Source organism: Mastomys coucha, unplaced genomic scaffold (genome assembly GCF_008632895.1).
Source record: "Mastomys coucha isolate ucsf_1 unplaced genomic scaffold, UCSF_Mcou_1 pScaffold7, whole genome shotgun sequence".
NCBI classification, from domain to species: Eukaryota; Metazoa; Chordata; class Mammalia; order Rodentia; family Muridae; genus Mastomys; species Mastomys coucha.
In genome coordinates this window covers 22,081,181-22,107,642 of record NW_022196913.1, presented here as the reverse complement: position 1 = coordinate 22,107,642, position 26,462 = coordinate 22,081,181, and the positions used below count along the sequence as shown (strand labels likewise).

Genomic DNA, 26,462 nt, shown 5'->3' with positions numbered 1-26,462 from the left:
AAAAAAAAAAAAAAAAAAAAAAAAAAATTGGATATGGCTTTAAACTTAAAAAGGACTTTAGCCTTACTTACAAAAACATATGGGGCTGGTGAGATGGCTCAGAGGGGAAGAGCACCAACTGCTCTTCGGAAGGTCATGAGTTCAAATCCCAGCAACCACGTGATGGCTCACAACCACCTGTAATGAGATCTGACGCCCTCTTCTGGTGCATCTGAAGACAGCTACAGTGTACTTATATATAATAAATAAATAAATCTTAAAAAAATATATATGTACTGTTTAAAAATATGTCATATTTTTTAGCCTATCTCATTAGAAAAAAATGAAAGTATATTCTTGGCAAGAAATGTACAAAAAGCCTCATATTTATAGAAGGGCAATGTGGTCATTATCTCTCAAAATTGTGACCCAGCACTTCAGATTCTAACAGTGTATGTTGTCCTAGTGTGGACAAGGGGAAGTGGCACAAAATCCCATTCCTAACCAAGAAGCTGTTTGTAGTTGAGTGGCTAGGAGAGAGGAGAGTTCTCTGCAGTATTCTGTCACTGCTGTGTTAACCTACACCCAGGACAGGTCCTGTGCTCAGAGCACTTGGTCAGCACAAGAGCAACTCAGTAGGTTTCTCTGTGCTTTTTGTTTTGTTTTTGTGCTTTTCGTATTATTTTGTCTTTGGGGGTGGTTTGTTTGTTTTGATTTTTTTTTTTCAGAGAGAGAGAGAGAGAATAAAGTTGGATGAGTAGGGAGGTGGGAAAGACTGGGAGGAGTTTCAGAAGAAAAACATTATGATCAGAATATTATATGAAAACATTAAAGCCCATTAATTCAAAAGTATTAAAATTAAAATATATTTTCTGGAAAAACTATACACACATATAAATATATTTACAATGGTACTCATTGAAACAGTATTTATAGATGTGAAACACTAAAGCTACATGTATCCAATGACAGACTTGTTTTAAGTCATGATGAGTCCTTATAACTGAACCCAACTACTGAAAGGAAAAAGTGCTTATAACCATTGAGCTGTCTCTCCCCCAGCACCCACAGGTTTTTCTACTATAAACAGTCCTTCACCAAACTTTCTGTGGTTAGAAAGTGCATTAGAAAATGCACGAATTCTTTTTCATCTGAGGTGACAAAGCGCCCACCACACTAGTGTCCTTGTGTTCTGTCATCTTTACAAGACACTGTTTTCATAGTCTTTGCCAGCCCAACTAAAACAGTCCTTAAAACTTGCAAAAACATGGTGAACCCTGATTACTCATGAGACTGCATGTGCTTTGTGTGATTGATTGACCCAGTCCTCTGCCCATCTGCCTAATGGCTTTCATACCTTTTGATTTGTGTCTACTTTAGAATAACAACATTAATCCTCTGTCCACTTCATTTGCTGTCATTATTGTCTCCTAATCTGTAACATGTCTTCATGTGGCATACTTTATCTTTGACCATGGGAAAAATAGGTTATACTGTCAGATTTTGATTGGTTTGTGATTTCTGAATTGTATGGCTTTCTTAGAGCTTTCAACCATTCTAAGCTACATATATACACATATATACATGCATATTACTTTCTTTGTGTATTAGTTTTTATAATAGCTTGTTGGTTCTCTAGACAATTTAATAGTCTCTAGTGTGAACTTAGGGCTACTAAGTATTTAAAAGTAGAAATGCTGGTGAGGGCAGTTTTTATTTTTTAGCCACAGATATTTTAAACCGGTGTAAACCTGTGGGTTTGTTTTGTCTGACTTTATTTTTATTTATGTGAAAAGGTATTTTCTGTGGTCACTAGTGTGGAATTAGAAAGCCAAATTTCATAGGCACTGGGTTGCCCTAAAATGAGAAAAGAGGGTGGAGCCAGGAGAACAAGATGGATAGACTGGGAGGTGGTTCTGCTATAGGGGGAATGTTGGCTGTCTGGGGATTTCTGTTGTCCTCTTCCTTGGTTAATGTTTGTTTTAGTCAGCACTTGAAACAGGACTTAATTCATCAAATTAGCCAATGCCAACTTTAAATGTTTCCTACCATGTTTTCTAGTTTGAGTGGCTTCTGAAAGTCATTGACTTGTTAGAAAGTTAAGCCTTCTATATCCTTTTCATAGTGTACTATATCTGTCTGATAAGTGTTGATGGAGAGACCAGTACTGGAAGACTCTTGTGCAGATCTTTGGCCAGAAAGGGGGCTTCATGCTAGAGCTAGTCCCATCTGAATTGGAAGCAGAGGCTTCCAAAATCCCTGGGAGAATTTGAATCCCAACATTATAGTCTATGCCATTGTGGTATTTCAGCATTGAGTCCAGAATTTACCTTTTAACCATCCATTCCCTTGTCTATTGAGGCATTAGTATTTTATAGTTTCCTCACTTTCTCATTGCTCCAGCTCAAAAATCAACTATTAGCCAAGAATCCCATTTGATGGATTATTAGTCAGCAACCTCAACCTGAGAAAATTTGCTCATTACTTTTCAGTTAGTACCTCTTTGTGGCTTTCCATTGAACAGTGTCAGGAAATCTTCTTTAAAAACGGAAGAAAAAGCTCATGAATTCACATTGTTATTGCCCATTCAGATTTTCTATCATGGATCCTTACCTCTTTGAGGTATCACTCATCCCGGAAAGCCTGGCTCCCAACAGCAACATTTGTTTTGTCCTGCAGACTATGTGGGAGTCACTTTCACAGGAAGCCACAGAGTGATTCTTAAGATTTGTTTGGCTTTGGTTTTGTTGTTGCTGAGGTTCTGTATGTGTATGCGCGCGCGCGCGCGTGTGTGTGTGTGTGTGTGTGTGTGTGTGTGTGTGTGTGTGTACGTGCGTGCGTGCATGTGTGTTTTACTCAGGATCACACATAGAGATTCTTGCATGCTACATTATAGTCCTACTTGTCTGAGTTTTATTTTTATCTTTAACATCTAAGGTGAATTTTCCATATTCTGTGTTCTAAAGACCCTTGTAATAATTTTTCTCTACAAGATTGTGTCACCAACTAGAAACTTAGTCATTGTTTCCACTTTTCAAATGTTAATGAATTTTGTGTCTTATTTATAATTTTAGTGGACAAAATTGTAATCTTCCCAGGTGGAAATTACATTCAGAGGTGCCCAACAGTTCTGATGTCTTCCATTGCTCCTAGTAATCTAGTGAGTGTCTGGTTCATCCTTTGATAGTTTTATCTTAACACTTCCAAGCAGATGCGCTCGCACTGTGCCTCCCTCCATGCAAGTACTTTCTCCATACATCTGCACCTGGCAGTTTTCCGGTTAGTTTCCATTGAGAGCTAAAGGCATAGTAAGAAAAGCATGTCAGCCACTATAGTCTTTGTCACTTGTGCTATATATGTGACACATGTGACAAGTCGTTTTTTATATTTCTTGTTTGTTTCTAGTCTTATTGAAGTTGGGAGGTTTTTATAGTTTTTTATTTTTTTAATTCCATAAGTAATAACTGAATTTCTTGAGAAGCTTGGCCAGGCAGTTGGTGGGTTCAGGACAGTAAGATTCTAAAAAACCAAACAGAGCATAGAACTATGGACTGTGAGAGTTACCCTCCCTCTCACACTTAACCTTATTATATTTTTCTAGGCCTTTCTTGTTAGAGAACAGATTTATAGTTGAAATTTAATACCTCAATTATTTCACTAGCAAAATTTTTAGTTACCATGTTAAATTTTTTCATTATAAACGTAATCACCACCAAATATGAATTAGCAAAACGTATTTGTTGATTACAAAATGCTCATTATATAGTTTGGAAAGATGACTCAGCTGTTAAAAACACTGGCTGCTCTTACAGGGGACCAGGTACAGTGCCTAGAACTCATGACAGCTCACAACCATCTACACCACCAGTTCCAGGGGATCCAGTACCTCTGGCCACATCAGACACAGGGAATACCATTGGTACACATATATACATGTATTTAGGCAAAACATTCATACATATAAAATAAAAATAAGTATTTCCTGTAATCCTTTGAGTTTTATCTTGGGCTCTGCCATTACTATATAGCACTGTTTTCATTTGAGTCTTGAAAATTAAACAATAACTAGGTGGGTTCTTTGTACAATTTACCATGAGGTGTATGTCATTCAGAAAAGTTGCTATTTTTCTCAAGTCTCAACCTACTTGTGTGCTCTCCTCTGCCTGCATTCACCAACAAGCCCTCTTAGGGGCAGGACAGCTCCATGACTGAGCTGCCATCCTGTGCTGGGCCTTGGGCCACCTGGGGAAGAGCTCTTAGATAGGATCCTCTCATCTCCAGGGTTTGCTGCTGTGAAGCAGCATCACTGAATTCATACCGCTGCTCATTTTATTTACTCTACTTTCTTATTTCTAGGTATTTTTTGATTTAATGAGGGAAATTCGAGCCAGAAAGATGGAAGACAGCAAAGAAAAAAATGGAAAAAAGAAGAGGAAAAGCTTAGCCAAGAGAATCAGAGAAAGATGCTGCATTTTATAATCAAAGCCCAAACTCCTTTCTTATCCTGACCTGACCATACTAATAAATATAATTTATAAGCATTGCCATTGGAGGCTCAATTGACTGAAATTACTTTAACATTTTGGAAATTGTTATGTATCACTAAAAGCATGAATTGGAACTGCACTGGAAGTCAAATTCACTTAAAAAAGAAATTGTGTGGCTTCACCAAGAAGCAGAGTTCAACTTATTTCATAATTGCCTACATTTATCACAGTCCTGAATGTAGTGTGTAAGCTTGGTTTTTTTGGGGGGAGGGAGTTTTTCTCAAACTGTTAATCAAGAGGTGTGAGATGGGGTGGGGGTAAGAGGAATGACTATTTCCTCTGGTGTTTATTATAAAGCTTAAATTTTATATTATTTTAAAATGTCTTGGTCTTCTACTGCCTTGAAAAATGACAATTGTGAACACGATAGTTAACTGTACCACTTTTTAAACTGTTGTTATGCAAATCTTGAAGAAGTTACTGGCATGGTTGTTGCATATAGTAAAACTGAGAGTAATTCATCTGTGAATCTGCATATTAATTTCCTGATGATTAACTTAGAAAAAAGATGTGAACTTATTATACATGGACTTTTTTGAATATGCCTTAATTTAGAAACTGAAAAATAATCCAGTTATATCATTCTGGGTGTGTTCTCACTAGCACTTGGGGCCACTTGCTGCCCACGTGACTAATAACAGAAGATCTTATCTTGCCAGGCAGTGTAGAGCTATAAGAAAGATTCCTGAGAAATGTCCAACTGCTAGGAGTCTGACCAAATTACAGATGTGTGCCATACTCTGGTTCTTAGAGTTCCAGAGCTCCTTCATTGGTTTTAATAAACTATAAGGTAGTTAAAGATGAAGGGCCAGCATATATTTATATGATAAGTTTAGATTATGAGCGTGAGTACCAATTAAGTTTGAGTGAATGCTCCATTTATGTTGAGTGCTGGTCCCTAGTAATTGCTTTCTGCAAGTGATGCACATTTAAGTGTTTAATCTCCTGGGAGCAGGGTATAGGGAAGACTATCAGGAGAGCTAATGTGGTCTGTACTAGGACACTTGAAGAAATATGCTTGCTACCTGTCAGTTCTAAATGTGTATTCCTGAGGTTACAGTTTGGGTGTTAGGAAAAGTCTTTGTAGTCTCTTTATGTTCATAATGAATACTGTATCAATATTTCCTAACATGAAGCAGTCAAACATGTATGGCACATACTGACCAGATGTCAGTCTGTGATGTTTCCGCTACAAGAATTCAAGCATGCTGTTAGGAACATAATTTCAATGGGAAGTAAACCACTATTAGATTTTTCTGTTCCTCTGTGGGGCTAAGACACTTGATTAAACAGTTTTTCTTGTTGCACAGTCCTAATTTCATAAGGTCAAGGAGACACTCAGGCATTCCAGGAAACAAGTGTGTACATGATGTTACCAGTGACAGGCATTCAGGAACTCTACTGTCTAGATACTACATTCAGCTTACCATAAATATTTGTCCCTGAAGGGTTTGATTTAGTATTTTCACAGACTAGGCCATGTGCAAAATTAGAGTTCCCTGTGTAACCCCAGCCAGCAGGCCCAGCATGGCTGCGTGCACCCATTGCAGTCTGGTTGAACCAGGGTCCTAACCACTAACATTTGCTTTGAGACCTTCCCTCTCCTGGGTACTAGGTGCTATGAAGCCAGCTGACAGAAGCATCACATGTCTTGGGCTGATGCCGCTACCCGGTTCATTTATTTGCAATTTGAGCCATTTAAAGACCAATAAAATTCCTTTTCTATAAATGTTTGTGGTGTTAATTGATGTTTACAGAGTGATATTCTTACTTTACCACCTGAGTATCTTGAGCAGAGATTTACAGATGGCTAAATCTTGAGCCATAGGTTTGGAGATCTTGGTGTTAGGGCAGATTTCAGGGTGGTGTTAATGTTCAAGTTTAAGTCACTGCTGGGCATGGGAGACCACTGTGATAGCTGCTGGCAGATGAGCTCTGTGCTGTCATGAAGAGCTCAGTTACCTTCACCTTCAGATGCTTTGAACAAATGGCAAATTTTTGCAAATTTTTTCAAGAGTGAAAAAACATGTCAGTAGACTTCTTGCATTTGTGTCTTCAGTTTGCCATCTATGTTTTGGTCTGCCAATTCTGGCTGTTGCTGGGAATATGCCAGTGAAGAGGAAACGGGTTAAGGATGATTGCTACTAAATAAAATGCCTACCCAGCATGTACAAGAAGAGGATGTGAAGCTAAAAGATCTGAAATTAAACATAGTTCTCGTTAATCTTATTGCTAATTCATTTAATAGCAAACATGACACACCCTTCAGGTAAAATACTAACCTTATAGATTTAACTTAACCTGCTGAAATAGATGCCTTTGTTAGTCTTTATTTTGCACAAGAGGAAGCTGGGGCATAAAAAATGATGGTCTTAAACATTTGATTCTCCTGCCTCATGAGTGCTGGAATTGTAAGCATGTGCCAAGTTTATATGATGTTGGGGATCAAATCTAAGAACTCAAGAACTCTGTCAACTGAGCTAAACCCCCAGGCTCCTAGTACATACTGGTAACTACTTCATTAAGAAAGACACAGAGTAGAGCTGAGAATCTGTACAAAATAATCCATTTAGAGTCTGTTAAAGCGGGAATCATCAGAGATTTCCCAGCATTCAAGAGGTGTCCTTAGAAGACTAGCAGATGTGCTGTGTAAACAGAGAAGCTCCTGATTGCTATCCAAATAGGGAAACCCTAGAGTCAGACTTCGTGTTTTCTCCCATGCCCATTTCAGTAAGAAAGCAGCATAGAGCCTTCATTCCACAATAATTTTTGTTTGTTTGTTTGTTTTTGTTTTGTTTTGTTTTTCCAAACAGGGTTTCTCTGTATTGCCCTGGCTGTCCTAGAACTCACTCTGTAGACCAGGCTGACCTTGCACTCAGAAATCTGCCTGCCTCTGCCTCTGCCTCCCAAGTGCTGGGATTAAGGGCATGTGCCACCACTGCCTGGCTCATCCCACAATAATTTAACTGCAAAATATTTCCTAGTCCTAAACACCAGTAGCTCTGCACACAGCTGTTGCAGATATGTTGGCAGGGATGGAGAGTGAAGGGATAGGTGTACGGAGGTAAGTGGCATCTTTAGGCATAAGAAAGGATGTAAGAGGGGGTTGTTGGTTTGGGTTTGTTTGGGGGGGGTTGGTTGGTTGGTTGGTTTTTAAACAAGATGAGGTTTCTCTGTATTACAGTCCTGGTTGTCCTGAAACTCACCAGGATAGCCTTGAACTCACAGAGATCCACCTGACTCTGCCTCTTGAGTGCTGGGATTAAAAGTATGCACCACCTCTGACCAGCTGGGTGTTTGTTTTGTTTGTGGTGCTGGGAAACAAATTCAGGGCCTCTTCATGCATGCAAAGCAAGCACTTTACCAACCTAGCTGTATCCCCAAAATCTATTTAAGAGAAGCCTCAAGCCATCATAATCTACATGAGTAATCTGCTAGAAGGACAATATTGCTTTTTCAAAAGCCCCAAGGCAAAACAACATCCAAAGAACTTGCAAGCATCTTCACACCTAAGAACAAAATGTTTGAACCAGCCAATAAGAGTGAAAGTTGAACTGAAAGCAAACAGAGCTGGCATACGCATTAATTTCTCCAGTGCCCTTGCACCTGTTACAATTAATTCCCCCTTTAGTAAGAGTTTCTGTGTGACACCAGTTAACATTGGTTAAATGTGTATATATATATGTATGTGTGTGTGTGTGTGTGTGTGTATATATATATATATATATATATATATATACATGTATTATGTATATGTATATATACTAGAAAACTAGTTGAAGGATCCAGAGACTCAAGTTTCTTATGTCAGTGGACTTATCACTGAGAGGCCACTCAGAAGTATACTGTAGAGACCAGATGGCCTTCATTGGCTAGAGAGGCCAGACTGGGTCCTTCATCTTCCTTCTGCCCAGTTCCAGTAACTCACAACAACTAGAAATTAATTGTACTTGCCTAGTGTTCTCAAAGTACTAGGTTCAATCCTCAGCATGGTCAGAAAGATAATTCCAGTGGCTCATGTGGAGATGGTGGTGTTTGAAGACCCTGGAAGGAAGGATAGGTCACAGACGCAAACACTCGCAGCCAGTTGGTTTTTAAGACTAAGAAAATGGTTACTGAAGCCAGGGAAGTGTCAGGGAGGGGTTGGAGAGAGAGTGGTTAGTAGGTACACAGGCATAGTTAGGAAGAGTCACAGTGTCTAAAGCACATAGGATAACTGTAATCAACAACAATTAATTGAAGTAAATAGGTAGTAACCAGGATTTTTAATGTCCCCAACGAGAAATGGATGATAAATGTGCCACCTAACATGGAAACTATACCTGGTTATAGGTTATAAAATGTCATGCTGTACCTTTTAAATATGTACAACTACCACATCTAGGTATAATTTTTTTGCAACCAACTTTTATTTATTTTAAAATAGTGCCAGGTTATTATTATTATATTGGCTGGGGATTTTTTTCTGATTTTTTTTTAAAATTTGGACTGGGAGGGGGTGGATAAAATCTGGACTGCAACCTACTTTTAGTAAGGGTTCAATCTCTCCTCTAGCCTCCCTCCCAGCAGAGGTAGTGGAAGAGAAAAGTTAGTAGGATATGGGGGAAGTGGACATCTGTTTAGCAATAGTTCTTTGGGGACAAGCTCAATGTTCTTTGACATCAGTTCAGTCCTGTAACAAACAGCAAATACAACTCTGCTGCAGTCCAGTCTTCTAGGCCTGCAGGTACCACACAGGAACCAGCAGCTGCAGTCCAGTCCTCCAAGCAGGCAGACACCAAGCACAATCCAGCAGCTGTAGTTCAATCCTGAAGAAACTGCCAGACTCACCAACCTGCCTGAGACAGGACCACAGAAGTGATAAGCTGCTGCAGAAACCCCATGAGCAGTTCTTGGGTGCGTTTCCTTCAATGGCGGTATTACCACAAGTTCTGCTTAACAATGCTATGTAAGATGAACCAATACATGCATGTTATTAGTGAAGGATGGTGAGGCAGAGAAAACCAAACCAGTGCTCAATGCTTGCCTCCCACTGTCTGTGGGGTCATATTTATACTCTTCATCAAGCATCCTTTCATGTGTCCGCTGTATCCAAACATCCGTTTCCCTTTGTCTGCTTCAGGAAAACGTTCTTCCATGTGTCTCCTTTATCAAGACATCCTTTCTCCTGTGTGCCCCAGCAAAACATCATTTGGCATAACTAACTTCCCAAAGAAACTAGAAGTTTCCACTTCAACCACACATCAGTGTTAAGCTTTAGCCAGGTTTACAGTAAGTACCAGCTACTTAAGATACTCAGCCAAGCCCAGGAGTTCCTTACTGAGCTGGTGAGAACCTAGCATATTAAAAAGGCCAGAAAAGCATACTTATTTAAATACTGAGAAAACAGATTTAAAAATAACTATGCTGTGCCAACTACAATAGCTAGAAGAAAGAGACAGGGATGGATGGATGGATGGATGGATGGATGGATGGATGGATGGATGGAGCAACTAGCTCCTATCTTAGCCTCATCAATTACCTGGAGGAACATGTGAGGAATCACTAAGCTGAATGGAAATTATAGTGATTTAAATAGGTATGGCCCCCACAGACTCATATGTTTGAATGCTTGGCCCATAGAAAGTGGCACTATTAGGAGGTATGGCCTTGTTAGAGCAGGTATGGCCTTGTTGGAGGAAGTATGTCACTGTGAGGGCAGACTTTGAGGTTTCCCATGCTCAAACTATGCCCAGTGTGGCACACAGTCTCCTGCTGCTTGTGGATCAAGATGCAAAATGCTCAGCCACTTCTCCAGTACCATGTCTGCCTGCATATTGCCATGTTCCTACAGTGACAATAATGGACTAAAAACTCTGAAACTGTAAGTCAGCCCCAATTAAATGTTTTCTTTTATAATAGTTGCCATGGTCATGGTGTCTCTTCCCAGCAATGGAAGCTCTAAGACAGAAGTTGATATCAGGGACTGCAGCATTACTGTGATAGGTCTGTGCATGCTTTGTTTGGAGGAATGTGAATTTTGGGTTAGGAAATCAGTGGACTGCTAATCAGGGCTTAATGGGCCATCCTGGTAGGAACATTGAAGATGGTACTGAGAATGATTTGAACTGTGTTGGCCTGGCTCAAGAGAGTTCAGAGGAGAAGAATGCTAGTATGTGGCCCAGACACTGTTTTTGTGATATTTTGGTAAAGAATGTAGTTGCTTTTCGCCATATCCAAAAAGTTTATCTGAGGCTAAATTGAAAAGTTTTGGATTAGTTCCATTGGCAGAGGAAATCTCAAAACAGGCTCATGTGAAGTGTCTTGTGTGGTTATTAGTGAGCAAAGTTATACAGATCTACAATGAAAAGGAGGAAGCTGAGCAAAGAAAAATATAAAATGTACAATTTAAGGAGAAAAGGGTCACTAAGAAGTGGAATGAAGCTAAGCCCTGTGTTCAATGTCATAAAAAGGTTAAAGAAAAGCTGGGTGTTAAACAGAATGAGGGGAGTGGTAGCCTCAGGGCAAGACCCTACTAAGCATCCAAAAGTGAAAAGGAATTAAAGGAAAGTGTAGGGCCAAGTATGGTGGTGCACACCTTTAATCCTAGCACTAAGAAGGCAGAAGCTGGTGAATCTTTGAATACAAGGCCAGCCTGGTGTACAAAGTAAGTTCCAGGACAGCTGAACATAGGCAGTAAAGGTAACCATTGAAAACAGAAAGCTGCTGAAGATGTAATTGAAAGAGGAGGCCATGTTACAGCCCCAGCAAAAAATCAGAACTTGGCAGCCTCAGCCACATGGTTCTGGCTTTAGAGTCAAAGATAGAAAGGTTCAATGGAATCTCCCTCCAGGACTAAGGAAAGCGACTGAGACCAAGTGTATGCTAGGGGTGTGTCTGCAAGGAGGCCCAGAGATACCACTGTGTGAAGCTATGAAGGTGAAGCCTGTATTTCCTTGGACACCTTAAGGGGTTAGAGATGCTAGAGTCCTGAGATACCTGCCAAAGCAAGCTGCTAGCAGGGAGCTGATCCAGCCCAAGAGAAACAAGTGTGTTGCAGTCAACAAAGCTGAAAGGAATTAAAGCTCTGAATTTGACATCAGACATGGAGATGGAGTTTGGAGTTTGCACAGCTGGATTTGGCCTTGCTTTGGTCCAGTGTTTCCTCCCTGTGCTCCCTTCTCTATGTTTTCGAATGATAATGTATGCCCTACACCATTGTACATTGGAAGTACATGATCTGTTTTTTATTTTGATATTATGGAGGAAGAGTGATTGCATGAATCTTAGAAGAAACTTTGAACTTGTAAACATTGTTGAGACTGCTAGACTATGGGTTTTTTTGTTTTGTTTTTTTTTTTTTTTTTTTTTTTTTTTTTTTTTTTTTTTTTTTTTTTTTTTTTTTTTTTTTTTTTTTTTTGGTTTTTTTGGTTTTTCGAGACAGGGTTTCTCTGTGTAGCCCTGGCTGTCCTGGAACTCACTCTGTAGACCAGGCTGGCCTCGAACTCAGAAATCTGCCTGCCTCTGCCTCCCAAGTGCTGGGATTAAAGGTGTGCACCACCACCGCCCGGCCTATGGGTACTTTTTAAATTGGACTAAATGCATTTTGTATTATGTTATGGCTACAAACCTACAGGGGTCAGAAAGTGGAATGTGGCGGTTTGAATAGGAAGTGGCACTAGGAGGAGGTGTAGCCTTGCTGAAGCAGGTATGGTCTTGTTGGAGGAAGTATGTCACTCTGGGGGTGAGCTTTGATGTCTTCAGTGCTCAAGCTATGCCCAGTGTGGCACACAGTCTCCTTCTGCTGCCTGCAGATCAAGATGTAGAACTCTCAGCTCCTTCTCCAGCATACCACCCCATATCTGCCTGCATACGACCATGTTCCCTCCATGACAATAATGGACTAAACCTCTGAAACGTTAAACCAGCCCCAGTTAAATATTTTCTTTTATAGTAGTTGCCATGGTCATGGTGTCTCTTCACAACAACGGAAACCCTAAGACAGAGATTCTCTTTGATGTGAACCTTTTGACTTCATGAAAGCCTGTAGTGTGCTCCCATGCATGATCTGAGATGCTGCCTCTATCTGAGATAGAGCAGCCTCAGTGACATTTTGTTTTGTTTGTGTGATAAGGTTGTACGTACACATGCTCATGTGTATGTACACTTGTGCTTCTAGATGTTTGTGCATATATGCGTGCGTTCATATGTGGGAAACAGAGGTTGGCAGTGGATGTCTTTCTCGGTTACTACCTTTCTTCAGGCCCTGTTTCTCACTGAACCTGGAGCTTCCTAATTGGGCTAGACTGTCTAAGAGCCATCCTAGTGTTGGTGTTAACAGATGCTTGCCACCATACCCAACATCACCTGTCCCCTCCCAGCACGACTGCCTGATCACCATATCCCATTAAAACGATGAGCACCTGCTTTGTGAGGCTGCTTCTCTCTGGAAGCAGCAGCAGTGAGTCATTGTCCTGTTGCAGAGGTAACCATTTCTGAAAGAGGGCCCTGGGAAAGAGGCGTCTGAACCTGTGCTTATGTAGCAGTCTCTTTGCCTGCTGAGCCATTGTCCTACCCTCCTTTCAGTGTTTTTGATAACAAGTAGGCAGAGGATGATGCAACCAACAACACTGCAGCTGCATCTTGGCATCTGTGACTCCAGAAGGTCAGACTCCCCTTTGTGGTCAAGCATCCTCAAAGCTCTGGTTAGGTTGTTCCCACTGTATTGGGAAGTAAGTCACCAGGATATTCTCTCACACTGTCCAGTATCAAAGGTTCTGCATCCTTAAGAGTTCTGATGTCGTTATACTACTACATGCATTGTGCTGTTTTAGAGGACTGTGAGAAGAAACACCTGATAAAGGATATCCAATCAGCTATGACTTGGGAGAAAAAGAAGGGTCACCTTACTCTGTGAATATGCCATTCATCAAAATTCATTAATGAAATAATATTCATTAAAAACTTCTTTAAAGTCCACAACTCAGAAGCTACTTGCCTTAGTGCAGCCAACTCTAATCTCTATTTGGAGTATTTTATTGGCATAGCATTGCTCTACTCAAATAAACTTTTCTTTAAACAGTCTAGAGCTCTTGACTAAATTCTTCCCTTCAAGAAGACAAGAGCTAAGAGAGTCCTATATTACTTTACTGGTTGGTTCACAGGAGCCCACAATTATGTGTTGCTGAAGAATTTCACTCTTGAATTGTTCCAGGGAAGCTAAAGGTACCACCTCTCAATGCTCTTACAATCTGACTAGTGCTATAATTGGTTCTTAGTTGTCTCTGTGGTAAAAGTTCAATCATAGGTGTGGTGGTTTGAATATGGGGGCGGGGGTGGCCTTTGCAACTCTCCTCTTGTTGCCTCTTGTTGTCTCTGAGTTCTCTTTGGGACAAGATGTAGAACCCTCAGTGCCATCTCCAGCATCATGCCTTCCTGAACACTGCCATGCTTCCTGCCTTGGTGATAATGGACTGAAACTCTGAACCTGTAAGCCAGCAATAATTAAATGTTGTCCTTTATAACAGTTGCCTTGGCCATAGTGTCTGGTCACAGCAATGAAAACCCTAAGACACCTGGCATAGTGGTATTGGGAGCCAAAAGGCACTTTTAGGCCATGAGCCCTAGTGGGAAGAAGTCAGTTTGCAGGGGAGTGCCTTTCTAGGGGACTATGGGACTTCAGCCCTTTCCTCTTCAGCAAAAGAACCTGTGAGACCTAAGCCGTATGTTCATGTATCCAGATACAGAGTAGCTTCAAGAGCTCATATCAATCAGGATTTTGTTTAACATAGAAAAAGAAAAGAAAGAAAACTACTTATAGAAACAGAACCTCTTATGGGAAGCCAGCCACTACCATGTCCAGGTTACCCCACCCTATAGCATACCTACCTGATGTGAGTGTGCCTCACAGCACACCTGCCTGATCACCATGTCCCACTAAAACAATGATCACCTGCTTTGTGAGGCTGCTCCTCTCTGGAAGAAGCATCAGCAAGTCATTGTCCTGTTGCGGAAGTAACCATTTCTGAAAGAGCATTGGAAGACTAGCCTGTGAGCAGCAGGGACACATGTTCACATCTGGCAGCACACAGATGCTTTAGAGTGGAGACTCCTACACTTGGGGGGAAGGTCCTTCTCCACGATGGATTTCTCACTTGTTCACTTTCATCCATTACCTCATTCATCAAATTTCAATTTTAAATTTTTCTCAATAATTTTAAAATCTTAATTAAAATACTTAATTAAGCTGCATCACTATCCCATCCCCTTCCCTTCCTCCAACCTCTCCCACATGCTCTCTCTAACTCCATTTCAAATTTAATTTAGGCCTCTTCTTGTGATAATCATTGTTTTACACACACACACACAAAATACAACCTGCTGAGTCTATTTAGTGTTGCATATATATTATTTCATACATATGTATTTCATCCATGCACATATATATGAAATCATATTCTTTTAGGACTGGCTACTTGATATTGAATAATCAATTAGGGGCCTCATCCCTGAGGAAAAATAAGTCTCCCTCTCTCAGTAGTCCTTCGTTGCCTGAAGCTCTTTGTCTAGGTTGCGGCATGTCTATTGGTGTCATCCTTTATCAGGTGTTCTTTTTTTTTTTTTTTTCAACAAATGTTCCCAACAGGTTAACTGCTAGTCAAGTAGTATATGAAAAACCTAATGGGAATTTTTCTTTATGGTCATGTCCACAGCATATCAGGTGTTCTTTAGTTGATGAGACTTCATGCATGTGACTTACCTATCATTTCTAGAAGACACAATCTCATAGCCGATTTTCTGCTCTTCTGGCTCTTATTCTTTCCACTCCCTCTTTCACAATGTTCCCTGAGTCTTAGAAGCAAGAGTTGTGTTTTAGATGTGTCTGTTAGGGCTGGGCAACCAACAGTCAGCCGTTATCTGTATTTTGACCTGCTGTTCTCTGTGATGGTCTCCATCTGCTGCAAAAAGCTTCTTTGATGAGAGGTGAGAACTACATGTCTCTGAGGGTATAAGGATAAGTTTAGAATGCAGTTAAGAATTAGACTGGTCTACTAAAGTGGGACTGTTAGGTCCTCCTCTAAGACCATTAGCCCTTGGTAGTTGGTGAGTTTCGAGTACCAGATGTGATTTCCCTCCTATTGGCATTGAGTCCAATTAGACAGCTGTTGACTACTTCCAAGATATCAGTGCCACTGTTACACCTTCAGAGATAACTTTCCATATGATTGTGGCGGCTTAAAAAGGGCTATGGCCTCCATTGGCTCATATGCTTGATTGCTTGGCCACTAGGGAGTGGATTAGAACGTGTGGCCTTTGGAGTAGGTATGGCCTTGGAGGAAGTATGTCACTGAGGGTGGGCTCTGAGGTTTCAAAAGCTCAAGCCAGGTCCACTGTTTTCCTCTGCCTGCTGCCTGCAGATCTGGATGTAGAACTCTCAGCCACCATGTCTGTCTGTATGCTGCCTTGTGCCCTGCCATGGGGATAATGGACTAAGCCACTGAAATGGTAAGCCAGCCCCAGTTAAACGCTTTCATCTATAAGAGTTTCGGTGGCCATAGTGTCTCTTCACAGCAGTAGAACAATGGCTAAAGCACTGGTCATTGTTGTGATTCATAGGTATTACAGCTGGATAAGACTATGAATTGCTTCCCCAGTTTGGCAGTTTGCATAGCCCCTTCTGGTACTATAAAAGCTAGTCCACAACTGAAAATCAGTCAAGTACAGACTTTCTTTACTGCCTTTTTTCTCTTTGTGTGTGTTCTTATGTATAGGTACATGTCTGTATAGGTGTGCATGTTTCCACATGCACATAAAGAACAGATGACAGCCTCAGCTGTGTCAGGTGGCATCTATCTTGTGTTTTGAGACATGGTCTATTACTGGCCTGGGAACTCACCCAGTAGGCTAGGCTGGCCCATGAGCCCCAGGAGTCCACCTTCTAGGCAATAGAGCCACCATGTTCAGTTTCTTTTTCCAAGTGATCTAAAGATTGAATTCATATTGTCATCCTTATGTAGTATTTTACCAACTAAACTATATACCAGCCAATTACTGCCCCCATTCAAATCCAAGCTGAAATGTTGGTATATATGTTTAACTATTGTATTGGATTCTAATACCTCTAACTCCCTTCCAACACTTATTCCCCTCTAATCCCTTCCAACCCCCCAACACTAGGTAGGAGAGAAAAAGTTAGAGAGGAAAGGGGGTATAGACCTCTTTAGACTACTTTCTGCTGATTAGGGGCATTGGGCTCCTAGGGACAAGTCCAATGTTCATTGACAGAATATCCAGTAATCCAGCAGACACAATAGCAAACACAGCAGCAGGGACCAACAGGGACCAGCAGGGACCAGTAGGAACCAGCAATAGTCACCACAGACCTTCTCAAAGGTTCTCCCATTTATGCCCTCTCCAGACTCCCCAGAATTAAACTACCTACAGCTGGCAAATATCACACTGTTGCTAATACATGAGGCAAATCATAATCACTCGAACCTGGGATTAAAACAAGACCATATTCACATAACATATTCACATAACTGTTATTTTTTTTTTAAGGGAAACAAAATTCTCACTACAGTGAAGAATTTCATGTCAATGCCTGCTACAGCCCCCATTCATACCATTCCTACTCTTGCTTTTCTGTCACTCTTTGAGCCCCATCCGTGGCGGATACAACAGTGAGACTGAATTGCAGGACTGATCATGGCTCCTTTTGCATAAGCCGTTTAACAATTCTCCCTTCTTAGAATAAACACATGACTTCAGAAATGTGCAGCATCCTAAAAATGTTATCCTCTTATCTGGCAAAAGGAACATTGAAGATGTGTTTGTATGAGGTATCTAGAGCTAGTTAGATTACCCTGCTGGATCCAAGGTAGTCACAAGAACTACCAAGTCTGTGGTAAATTTACAGCAGCAACAGGAAGCCAGTGATAGAGGCTACCTGGGTCGCACAGAGCTAAGACTGCCCACTGTTGGACTCCTTCTCTGAACTCTATTTCCACTGGAGCCTTTCCCAGTTCAGGACCATTTCCTGATCTAGCCTCATTGACAAAAAAAGCTCCTTTCCTTTCTCTCTGGCAAGTACCATTTGTTTCCTACCTGAGTTTATTCCTCTACCACTCTCTCTTCCTTCCAGGCAAACCCAATTTTGCTAGAGAACAAAATCTAAGGAAGAGTCCCAGGTCCCTGCCTACGTTCAGCTGAGGCTGGGACACATCATGTCTGATTCTGTAAGCAAACAGGAAAGCACAGTGCCCTGGCTATTAGTGGGATCAAATGCCCAGTGTTTCCACCCAGTGGATTTGAGACAACACCTGCTTCCTGACTTCAAGGAAATGTTTATGGTAAAAATAGACCTGCAGGGTAGTTGCCCCAAACTTGTTAGCAATGATTACCCTGGGGAGACATCTGGACCTCTGAATGTCACTTGGAATGTGAGCACATATAGACCACAGCAAAGGGAGGAGAACTTGGTCTTTTTTGTTGCTAATTTTTCAACCCCAGACACAGGATTTCTCTCTGTGTAGCCCTACCTGTTCTGGAGCTCCCTCTGTAGACCAGGCTGGCCTCAAACTCACAGAGATCTACCTGCCTCTGCCTCCTAAGTGCTGCAATTAAAGGTGTGTGCCACCATCACCTGGCTAATAGTTTTGTTTGAGGTGAGAGTGCTGCTTTGTTCTGTGGTGCTAGAGGTTGGAATCTTGTACAGGCTAGACAATCACACTTCTCCAGCCTGCATCATCAAACCTGAACTAGACTGACATTGTTAAGCCATTGTATCAATCAGTGTGGAAGATTCTTTCTTTGTAAGCACCCTCTAAGGGATGAAACATTTGCCTCCTTTTTAGCTAATTGAGTTAGTTTAGTTGCTGATTTTAGTGGAATTGCTTCAAGTTTCTCTCCATTTAGTTTGATGTTGGCTACTGGTTTGCTGTATACTGATTTTACTATGTTTAGGTATGGGGCCTTGAATTCCTGATCTTTCCAAGACTTTTATCATGAAGGGGTTTTGGATTTTGTCAAATGCTTTCTGATACTTGAACCAAAAGCATCTTAACTGGTGAATGATGGCCATTTCGTGTAATCTTTCAGATCAAAGCTTCCAGTAGCTGATCACTGCTTCCTCGGGAGACTCCAGAGCTTTATTTTTTTATGTTGTTTTTCTGAAACAAGTATTCACTGTGTATCTCAGGCCAGCTTTGAACTCCTGATCCTCTTGCCTCAACTCCTGGGGATTATAGGCCACACCCATCCCTATGTCTTTTACTCCTTATGTCATGGCACCGCCCAAAGCTGAGTGCAAAGAGATGGTCTACATGCACGTGTCAGAGTGAACAGGGTCAGTTCAGAGATAAAACAGTAAACAGGATGTGCCTCCTGACAATATGGGGCGAGAGAGAAACTTCATGAACAATGGAAATCATAGAAAGTCTCCCGAGATGAGAAAACACCCCAATGAAGAAAAGTATGGGGAGTTCAGAGTCGCAGAATCACTAACCTTACCAAATCACAAAATTTCCTTTGTGTGTTTGTGATACTGGGGATAGAGCCAGTGCTTTGAAGATGCCATAGGAACTCTACCACTGAGCTCCATCACCACTGTAGAACTACAGAGTAGTACGTAAGGTCTCCATACACCTTTGATCCAGTGTCAGTAAGTACCAGCACTCTGTTCCTCTTTCCCATTCTTTCCTCCAACTACACTTTTGGGGAGCATTTTAAGATGGCCTGAAGAAATTCTAATTTTACTAATAAATACTTCCACTGTTTGTTTTGTTCTTTCTGGGTGCTTTAGAACAACAGAACAAAAGAACAGTAGAAATTGGATAGTGGTTTAGATCAGTGATATAGCACTAACCTCTCCCATGGAAGGCTCTGGGTGGAAGCTCATAAGGTTTCTATCACTGTAATAACCACCATGGGAGGAACCAGTTTACTCCAGCTTACATCTCTCAGGCCACATTTCATTACCGAGGGAAGTCTGGGAAGGAACTGAAGCAGAGGCCATGGTGGAACTCTGCTTATCAGCTTGTTCTCCATGGCTTATTCAGCCTGCTCTCTTCTATACCCCAGAATGAGCTGTATGGGACTGGCACCACCCACAATGGGCTAGGGTCTCCCACATCAATCATAAATAAGAAAATACCCTACACACTTGCCTGTAGGCCAATCCGATGGAGACATTTTCTCAATTAAGATTCCTTCTTCCCATATGACCCTACCTTGTATCAAGTTGACATTAAAAATTAGCTAACACCACTCACACACACACATACACACACACACACACACACACACACACACACACAAAGGTAAGGAAGTAACAAATGAATAAATGAAAAAGGAAAAAATGAAAGAAAACCATCCTTATTATTATTATTCCTTAACATTACCCAGTCTATCTTAAAACATATGCTGCTTTCTCCTTCCTGCCCCCACAACTCTCTTCACAGCTGGCTTGCTTGAATCAGGATCTAAATGCCATTCCCAAGCATATTTAATTGTATATTGAAGTGTCTCCTAAGTTTTTGTTTTGTAATAATTCTTGATTGACAGAAAAATTTCAGATTATAAAGAACATTCCTTCTCCTGGCCTCCCCAGCTAGAGATGTGAAACAGGAGACACATGTATCAATTAATAGATTGACCTTGATAACATACACCTTGGCTCCTTGTATCTTTCCTAAGTCTATGACGAACTCAGGAGACAAGAGCTAAAATTAAGCTGTCCACAATCTCGGGGATTCTAGGGTGTGCTGGCTAGTTTTTATGTCAACTTGACACAGCTGAAGTTATCTGAAAGGAGGGAACCTCAACCAAGAAAATGCCTCCCATAAGACCTAGCTGTAAGACATGTTCTTACACAACAATATGAACTAACTAGCACCCTCAGAGTTCCCAGGGTCTCAACCACCAACCAAAGATTGCACTTGATGGGTCTGATTGTTCTGGCAGCACGTGTGTAGTAGAGGATTGCAAATTCAATCATCAATAGGAGATGAAGGTTCTCTGTGAAGGTTCTGTGCCCCAGTGTAGGGGAATGCCAGGGCCAATAAGTGGGAGAGGGTAGGGTGGCAGGCATGGGGAGGGGGGAGGCAACAGGAGTTTGGTTTTGTTGTTTTTGTTTGTTTGTTTGTTTGTTGGAGGGGAAACTGGGAAAGGAGAAATTTACATGTAAATAAAGAAAATATCTAAAAAAAAAAAAAGACATGTTCTTACTTAGTGACTGATTAGAGAGGGTCCAGCCCATAGAATGGTGCCATTCTTGGGGTGCTGGTCCTGATGTGTGTGTGTGTGTGTGCGTGTGTGTGTATGTATGCAGGCTGAGATTCTGTGAGAACACACAGGCCATTCCTGTCAGGGAAACAAATAGACTAATTACAGATCTTCACCTCTCCTGCTGCTCCTCCAAATCAATGTCCCAGTCTCATTCCAGCTTTGTAGCAAAACACTTGCTGTAGCCTCCTTTCCCCTCCTTTTTTTTTATTGAATATTTTACTTATTTACATTTCAAATGTTATCCCCTTTCCCGATTTCCTTCCCCCCCGCCGAAACTCCCTATCCCATCCCCACTCCTCCTGCTTCTATGAGGCTGTGCCCCCACCCACTCACTCACTCACTCCCACCACCGCACCCTCGAATTTCCCTACACTGCAGCATCAAGCCTTCACGGGACCAAGGGTCTTTTCTCCAATTGATGCCTGACAAGGCCATTCTCTGCTACACATACGGCTGGAGCCTTGAGTCCCTCGGTGTATACTCCTTGGTTGGTGGTTTAGACCCTGGGGGTTTCTGGTTGGTTGATATTGTTTTTCTTCCTATGTGGTTTCAAACCCCTTCAGCTCCTTCAGTCCTTTCTCCAGCTCCTCCATAGGGGATCCTGTGACCAGTTCAATCGGTTGGCTGCGAGCATCTGCTTCTGTATATGTCAGGCTCTGGCAGAGCCTCTCAGGAAACAGCTATATCAGGCTCCTGTCAGCATGCACTTGTTGGCATCCACAATAGTGTCTGGGTTTGGTAACTGTATATGGGATGGATCCTCAGGTGGGGCAGTCTCTAGATGGCCTTTCCTTCTGTCTCTGCTCCACACTTCGTCTCTGTATTTGATCCTGTGAGTATTTTGTTACCCCTTCTAAGAAGGACGGAAGCACCCACACTTTGGTCTTCTTTCTTCTTGAGCTTCATGTGGTCTGTGTATTGTATCTTGGATATTCCAAGCTTTTGGGCTAATATCCACTTATCAATGAGTATATACCATGTGTATTCTTTTGTGACTGAGTTACCTCACTCAGGATGATATTTTCAAGTTCCATCCATTTGCCTAAGAATTTCATGAAATCATTGTTTTTAATAGCTGAGTAGTACTCCGTTGTGTAAATGTACCACATTTTCTGTATCCATTCTTCTGCTGAAGGACATTTAGGTTCTATCCAGCTTCTGGCTATTGTAAATAAGGCTGCTATAAACATAGTGGAACATGTGTCTTTGTTATATGTTGGAGCATCTTTTGGGTATATGCCCAGGTCCCTTCCTTTCCAGTGAATCACACAGATCTACTCCCCAAACATTCCCCCTCCTACTTCCTGCATTATCTCAGTTCTGCAACTCCAGCAGGTACTTCCTGGGAATACATAGGTCATTCCTGCCAGGAAAGCAGACAGAATAACTGCAAATCTTTACCTCTCCCTTCATCCCTCCAAGTCCAATCCCCCAGGCTCATGCTAAGAACTATACTAATCCTTCTGCCGTGGCTTCTCCACACTCATTTTCGCAGGGAAATAACTAAGCAGATCCTGGCAAAACACCCTATTTTCTCCCTCTTGTGAAGCTCCTCCCCTGCTCCCAACCCATCCCCATTCCTAAGTCCCAATACCCAGAAACACATTTTACCTGAAAGCCCCAGTGCCCACACATTGGTCTTCCACCTTCTTCTTGAGCTTCATTTGGTCTGTGAAGATACCCATTGTATCTTGGGTATTCTGAGATTTTGGGCTAATATCCATTTATCAGTGAGTACACACCTATCAGGACCTAGAGGAAACACACAGCCACTTTTCTAAGAACCAGAGAGGAAAGAACAACCAAAGAATAAAACACATACCCAACAAAGATAAGACCATATCCCAGCACCTAGAATTGCAATCTTCCCAATCTGAGATGCCTGGATGCCAGTGCAAACATCACAATCAACAACATCCACAGCAATATGTATTTATTAGAGCCCAGTGGCCCTACCACAACAGGTTCTGAATATCCCAACATAATTGAAGTAAACACAAAAACCCTAAAACAGCCTTTATGCATATGATAGAGGTCCATAAAGAGGTAATGAATAAAACCTTTAAAGAAATCAGCCGGGCAGTGGTGGCACACGCCTTTAATCCCAGCACTTGGGAGGCAGAGACAGGTGGATTTCTGAGTTCGAGGCCAGCCTGGTCTACAGAGTGAGTTCCAGGACAGCCAGGGCTACACAGAGAAACCCTGCCCCGGGGAGGGGGGAGGGAAGAAGACAAAAAAAAAAGAAAAAAAAAAAAAAAAAAAAAAAAAAAAAAAAAAAACAAAAAAACAAACAAAAAAAAAAAAACAAAAAAAAGAAAACAAACGGGAGGAAATCTGGAAATGAAAAATTTAGAAAGTCAAACAAGAACGACAGGTGCAAATTTTACCAACAGAATAGAAGCAATGGAAGAGAGAATGTCAGGCATTGTAGACATCCCCAAAAGATGCTCCAACATTTAACAAGGACACATGCTCCACTATGTTTATAGCAGCCTTATTTATAATAGCCAAATGTGGACTCCCTCCCCAAAGCCCGGACAGTAAACAGCAACCACTTGGGCCCCAGCACAGCGGCTGCCTACCTGTTGAGCGAAACCTGGTTCCCAGTTACATTCAGAAGCTCCACCCCCACAGAGTAACAAGGAAGTCACTGATTGGACTGTTACACTGACATATTTTGGGGGAAGGGTTTTTGCCCCAGGTATTTTACCTGTTGGGGGAACAAAGGGGAGGCATTAAATTCAAGATGACTGAGTGACCAGAGCTCGTGTTATCTAATTTTTATTTTCCCACGTGGGTAAGGTACAGTATGGCTAGCCTATCTCTTCTTATCTCTTTCAATCTCTTCCTATCTATTTCTTACTCCTATTACCAGAAGAACCCTTTCTTTTATTAACGTTGGCACAGGCAGCCAACAGCCAAAAGCTGGAAAGAACCCAGATGTCCTTCAGCAGAGGAATAGATACAGAAAATGTGGTACATTTACACAATGGAGTATACTCGCCTATTAAAAACAATGATTTCATAAAATTCTTAGGCAAGTGGATGGAACTTGAAAATATCATTCTGAATGAGGTAATCCAGTCACAAAGAACATTTTGGATATTATCTTAAAAGAAGCTCTGAATATCCACAATACAACTCATAGACCCAAGAAGAAAGATTACATCAAAGTGTGGACACTACAGTCCTACTCAGTAGGGGGAAGAGAATAATCTCTGGGAAGTAGAGGGAGAGAAGAGGGGGACAGAAAAGAGGGGCCAGTTCAGATATGGGAGGAGAAGGACTATGGTCAGGAATTTGAAAGTAGGCATGTAGCAGTGGGTGAGGGGGAACTGGGGTAGCCATTAGAAAGTCCCAGATGCCAGGGACCCAAGAGGTTCCTAGGACCCAATAGGGAGGACTTTAGCTGAAATACCCAACAAAGGGGAGATAGAACCTGTAGAAATCAAATCCAGTGGATAGGCACAGCCCCCAGTTAAGGGATGGGGCTACATACCCACCTCAAAAACATTAATCCAGAATTCCTTCTGTCAGAAGGAAATGCAGGGACAAAGAGTGAAGCAGAAACTGAAGGAAAGGCCATCCAGAGACTGCCTCATCTAAGGATCCATCCTATCTACTGACACCAAGCCCAGACATTATTGCTGATACCAAGAAATGCTTACTGACAGGAGCCTGAAATAGCTGTCCCCTGAGAGGCTCTGCCAGAGCTGGACCAATACAGATGTGAATATGCACAGCCAAACATTGGACTAAGCATGGGGATTCCCAATGGAGAAGTTAGGGCAAGGACTACAGGAGCTGAATGGATTTGCAACCTCATAGGAAGAAAAACAAGATCAACCAGCCAGACCCCCCCCAAAGCTCCCAGGGACTAACAACCAACCAAAGAGTATACAAGAGGTACCCATGGCTCCAGATAGATATGTAGCAGAGGATTGCCTTATCTGGCATCACTGGGAAGGGAGTTCCCTTGGTCCTGTGAAGGCTTGATGACCCAGACATTCAAAGAAGAGTTATTGCCAATACTCTACAAGATAGAAACAGAAAGAACATTACCCAATTCATTTTATAAGACTACAGTTATCTTGATACTCAAATAATATAAAGACTCAACAGAAAAAGAAAACTACAGACCAATTTCCCTTATAATTGTAATGGAAAATCCTCAGTAAAATACTTGCAAACCAAATCCAAGAACACATCAAATAGATCATTCACCGTGATTGGCTTCCTCCCAGACAGGCAGAGATGGATCAACATACATAAATCGGTAAATGCAATCTACCATGAAAAGGGGGGTGAAGGGGGGCTGGAGAGATGGCTCAGTGGTTAAGAGTACTGATGGCTCTTTCAGAGGCCCTAAATTCAATTCCCAGCAACCATGTGGTGGCTCACAACTATCTGAAATGGGATTTGATGCCCTCTTCTAATGTGTCTGAAGACAGCTACAGTGTACTCATAAATAAATAAATCTTAAAAAAATAAAGACAAAACCCACATGATCATCTCATTAGATGCAGAAAAGGCCTTTGACAAAATTCAACACCTTCTCATGATAAAAGTCCTGGAGAGATTAGGGATACAAGAGATATATCACACCATAATAAAGCGTGTTTATAGCAAGCCCACAGCTAACATCAATTTAAATAGAGAGAAACTCAAAACAATTACACTAAAATCAGGAACAAGACAAAGTTTTCTACTTTCTCCATACCTACTCAACAGAGCACTAGAGTTTTAATTAAAGCAACAAGAAAACTGAAGGAAATCAAGAGTATAAAAATTCTAAAGGAAGAAGCCACAGTATCTTCATTTGCAGATGATAATTGGCCCTACAAATTTCACCTAGAAACTCCCACAGCAGATAAACACTGTTATTTAAGTGTCTGGATACAAAATTAATTCACAAAAATCATTAGCCCTGTTGTAGGATATTTGATCACATTGTGAATTCCAAGATTATTTTATTTACTGAACAAAATTGTTTCTGGTTGTGGTGTGGCTCATCCCTTAGCAGACACCCTAGTCCCTCTGGCTGGAATACAGGCACACTTTTAGTACACTCCTTTAATCCCTAACAATGAAGGTAAAGTTAGTTTGTAGAGGGAAGCACCCATGTTTGAAAGAGACATCTAAATGAGTGAGAGACAAAGTGATGAATCAGAGAAAGAATTTACAGAATACGATGTGCCCAATGCTCACAAGAAGAGAGGGGGAAGAAAAGCTACTTAAGGACCATGAAGAGAGAAGACGAGGACATTTTACTGGAGGTTGTTTACAGCAAACCCACAGCCAACATCAATAGAGATGTTTAAATAGAGAGAAACTCAAAACAACTACACTAAAATCAGAACAAGCTAGACACAGGTGAAGACAGAACAAGCCAGAGAATAAGAAGGAGCCAGAAGATTAGAATAGATTGCTAGAGTTAGTTTGAGATCAAGTAGAGCAAAAAGTCAGAAGTCAAGAGAGAGAAGCTAGATTGAATAAGTCAGCTTGGAGAGGAAGGTTTGAGCCAGAACATCTAAGTTGAACCAGCCTGCAAGAGTTAAGAAAGAACTAAAGAGTCAGATTTAGCAAGGGCAGGTAGCACTACAGTTAACCAGATGGCCGGGGGCAAGCGTAAGAAAATAAACAACACAAACCAAAGTCACTTGCCATCAT

At 41.4% G+C, this 26,462-nt stretch overlaps 1 protein-coding gene and 1 non-coding gene across 3 annotated transcripts in view; one reads left to right on the top strand and one right to left on the bottom strand.

The window, feature by feature from the left end:
* Rala (RAS like proto-oncogene A) overlaps positions 1-6,255 on the top strand; it is a 56,747-nt gene extending 50,492 nt beyond the window's left edge. For both annotated transcript variants that reach the window (XM_031357965.1, XM_031357966.1), the window contains exon 5: positions 4,336-6,255. In XM_031357965.1, coding sequence (XP_031213825.1) covers positions 4,336-4,458 — 123 coding nt within the window. In that variant the 3' untranslated portion in view covers positions 4,459-6,255. The remainder of the gene's footprint in view (positions 1-4,335) is intronic.
* An 8,880-nt stretch (positions 6,256-15,135) lies between these two features.
* LOC116082892 lies at positions 15,136-15,248 on the bottom strand. Its single transcript, XR_004115509.1, has one exon. It is a non-coding gene; the product is annotated as a small nucleolar RNA SNORA32 (small nucleolar RNA).
* Between the last annotated feature and the right edge of the window lie 11,214 nt (positions 15,249-26,462).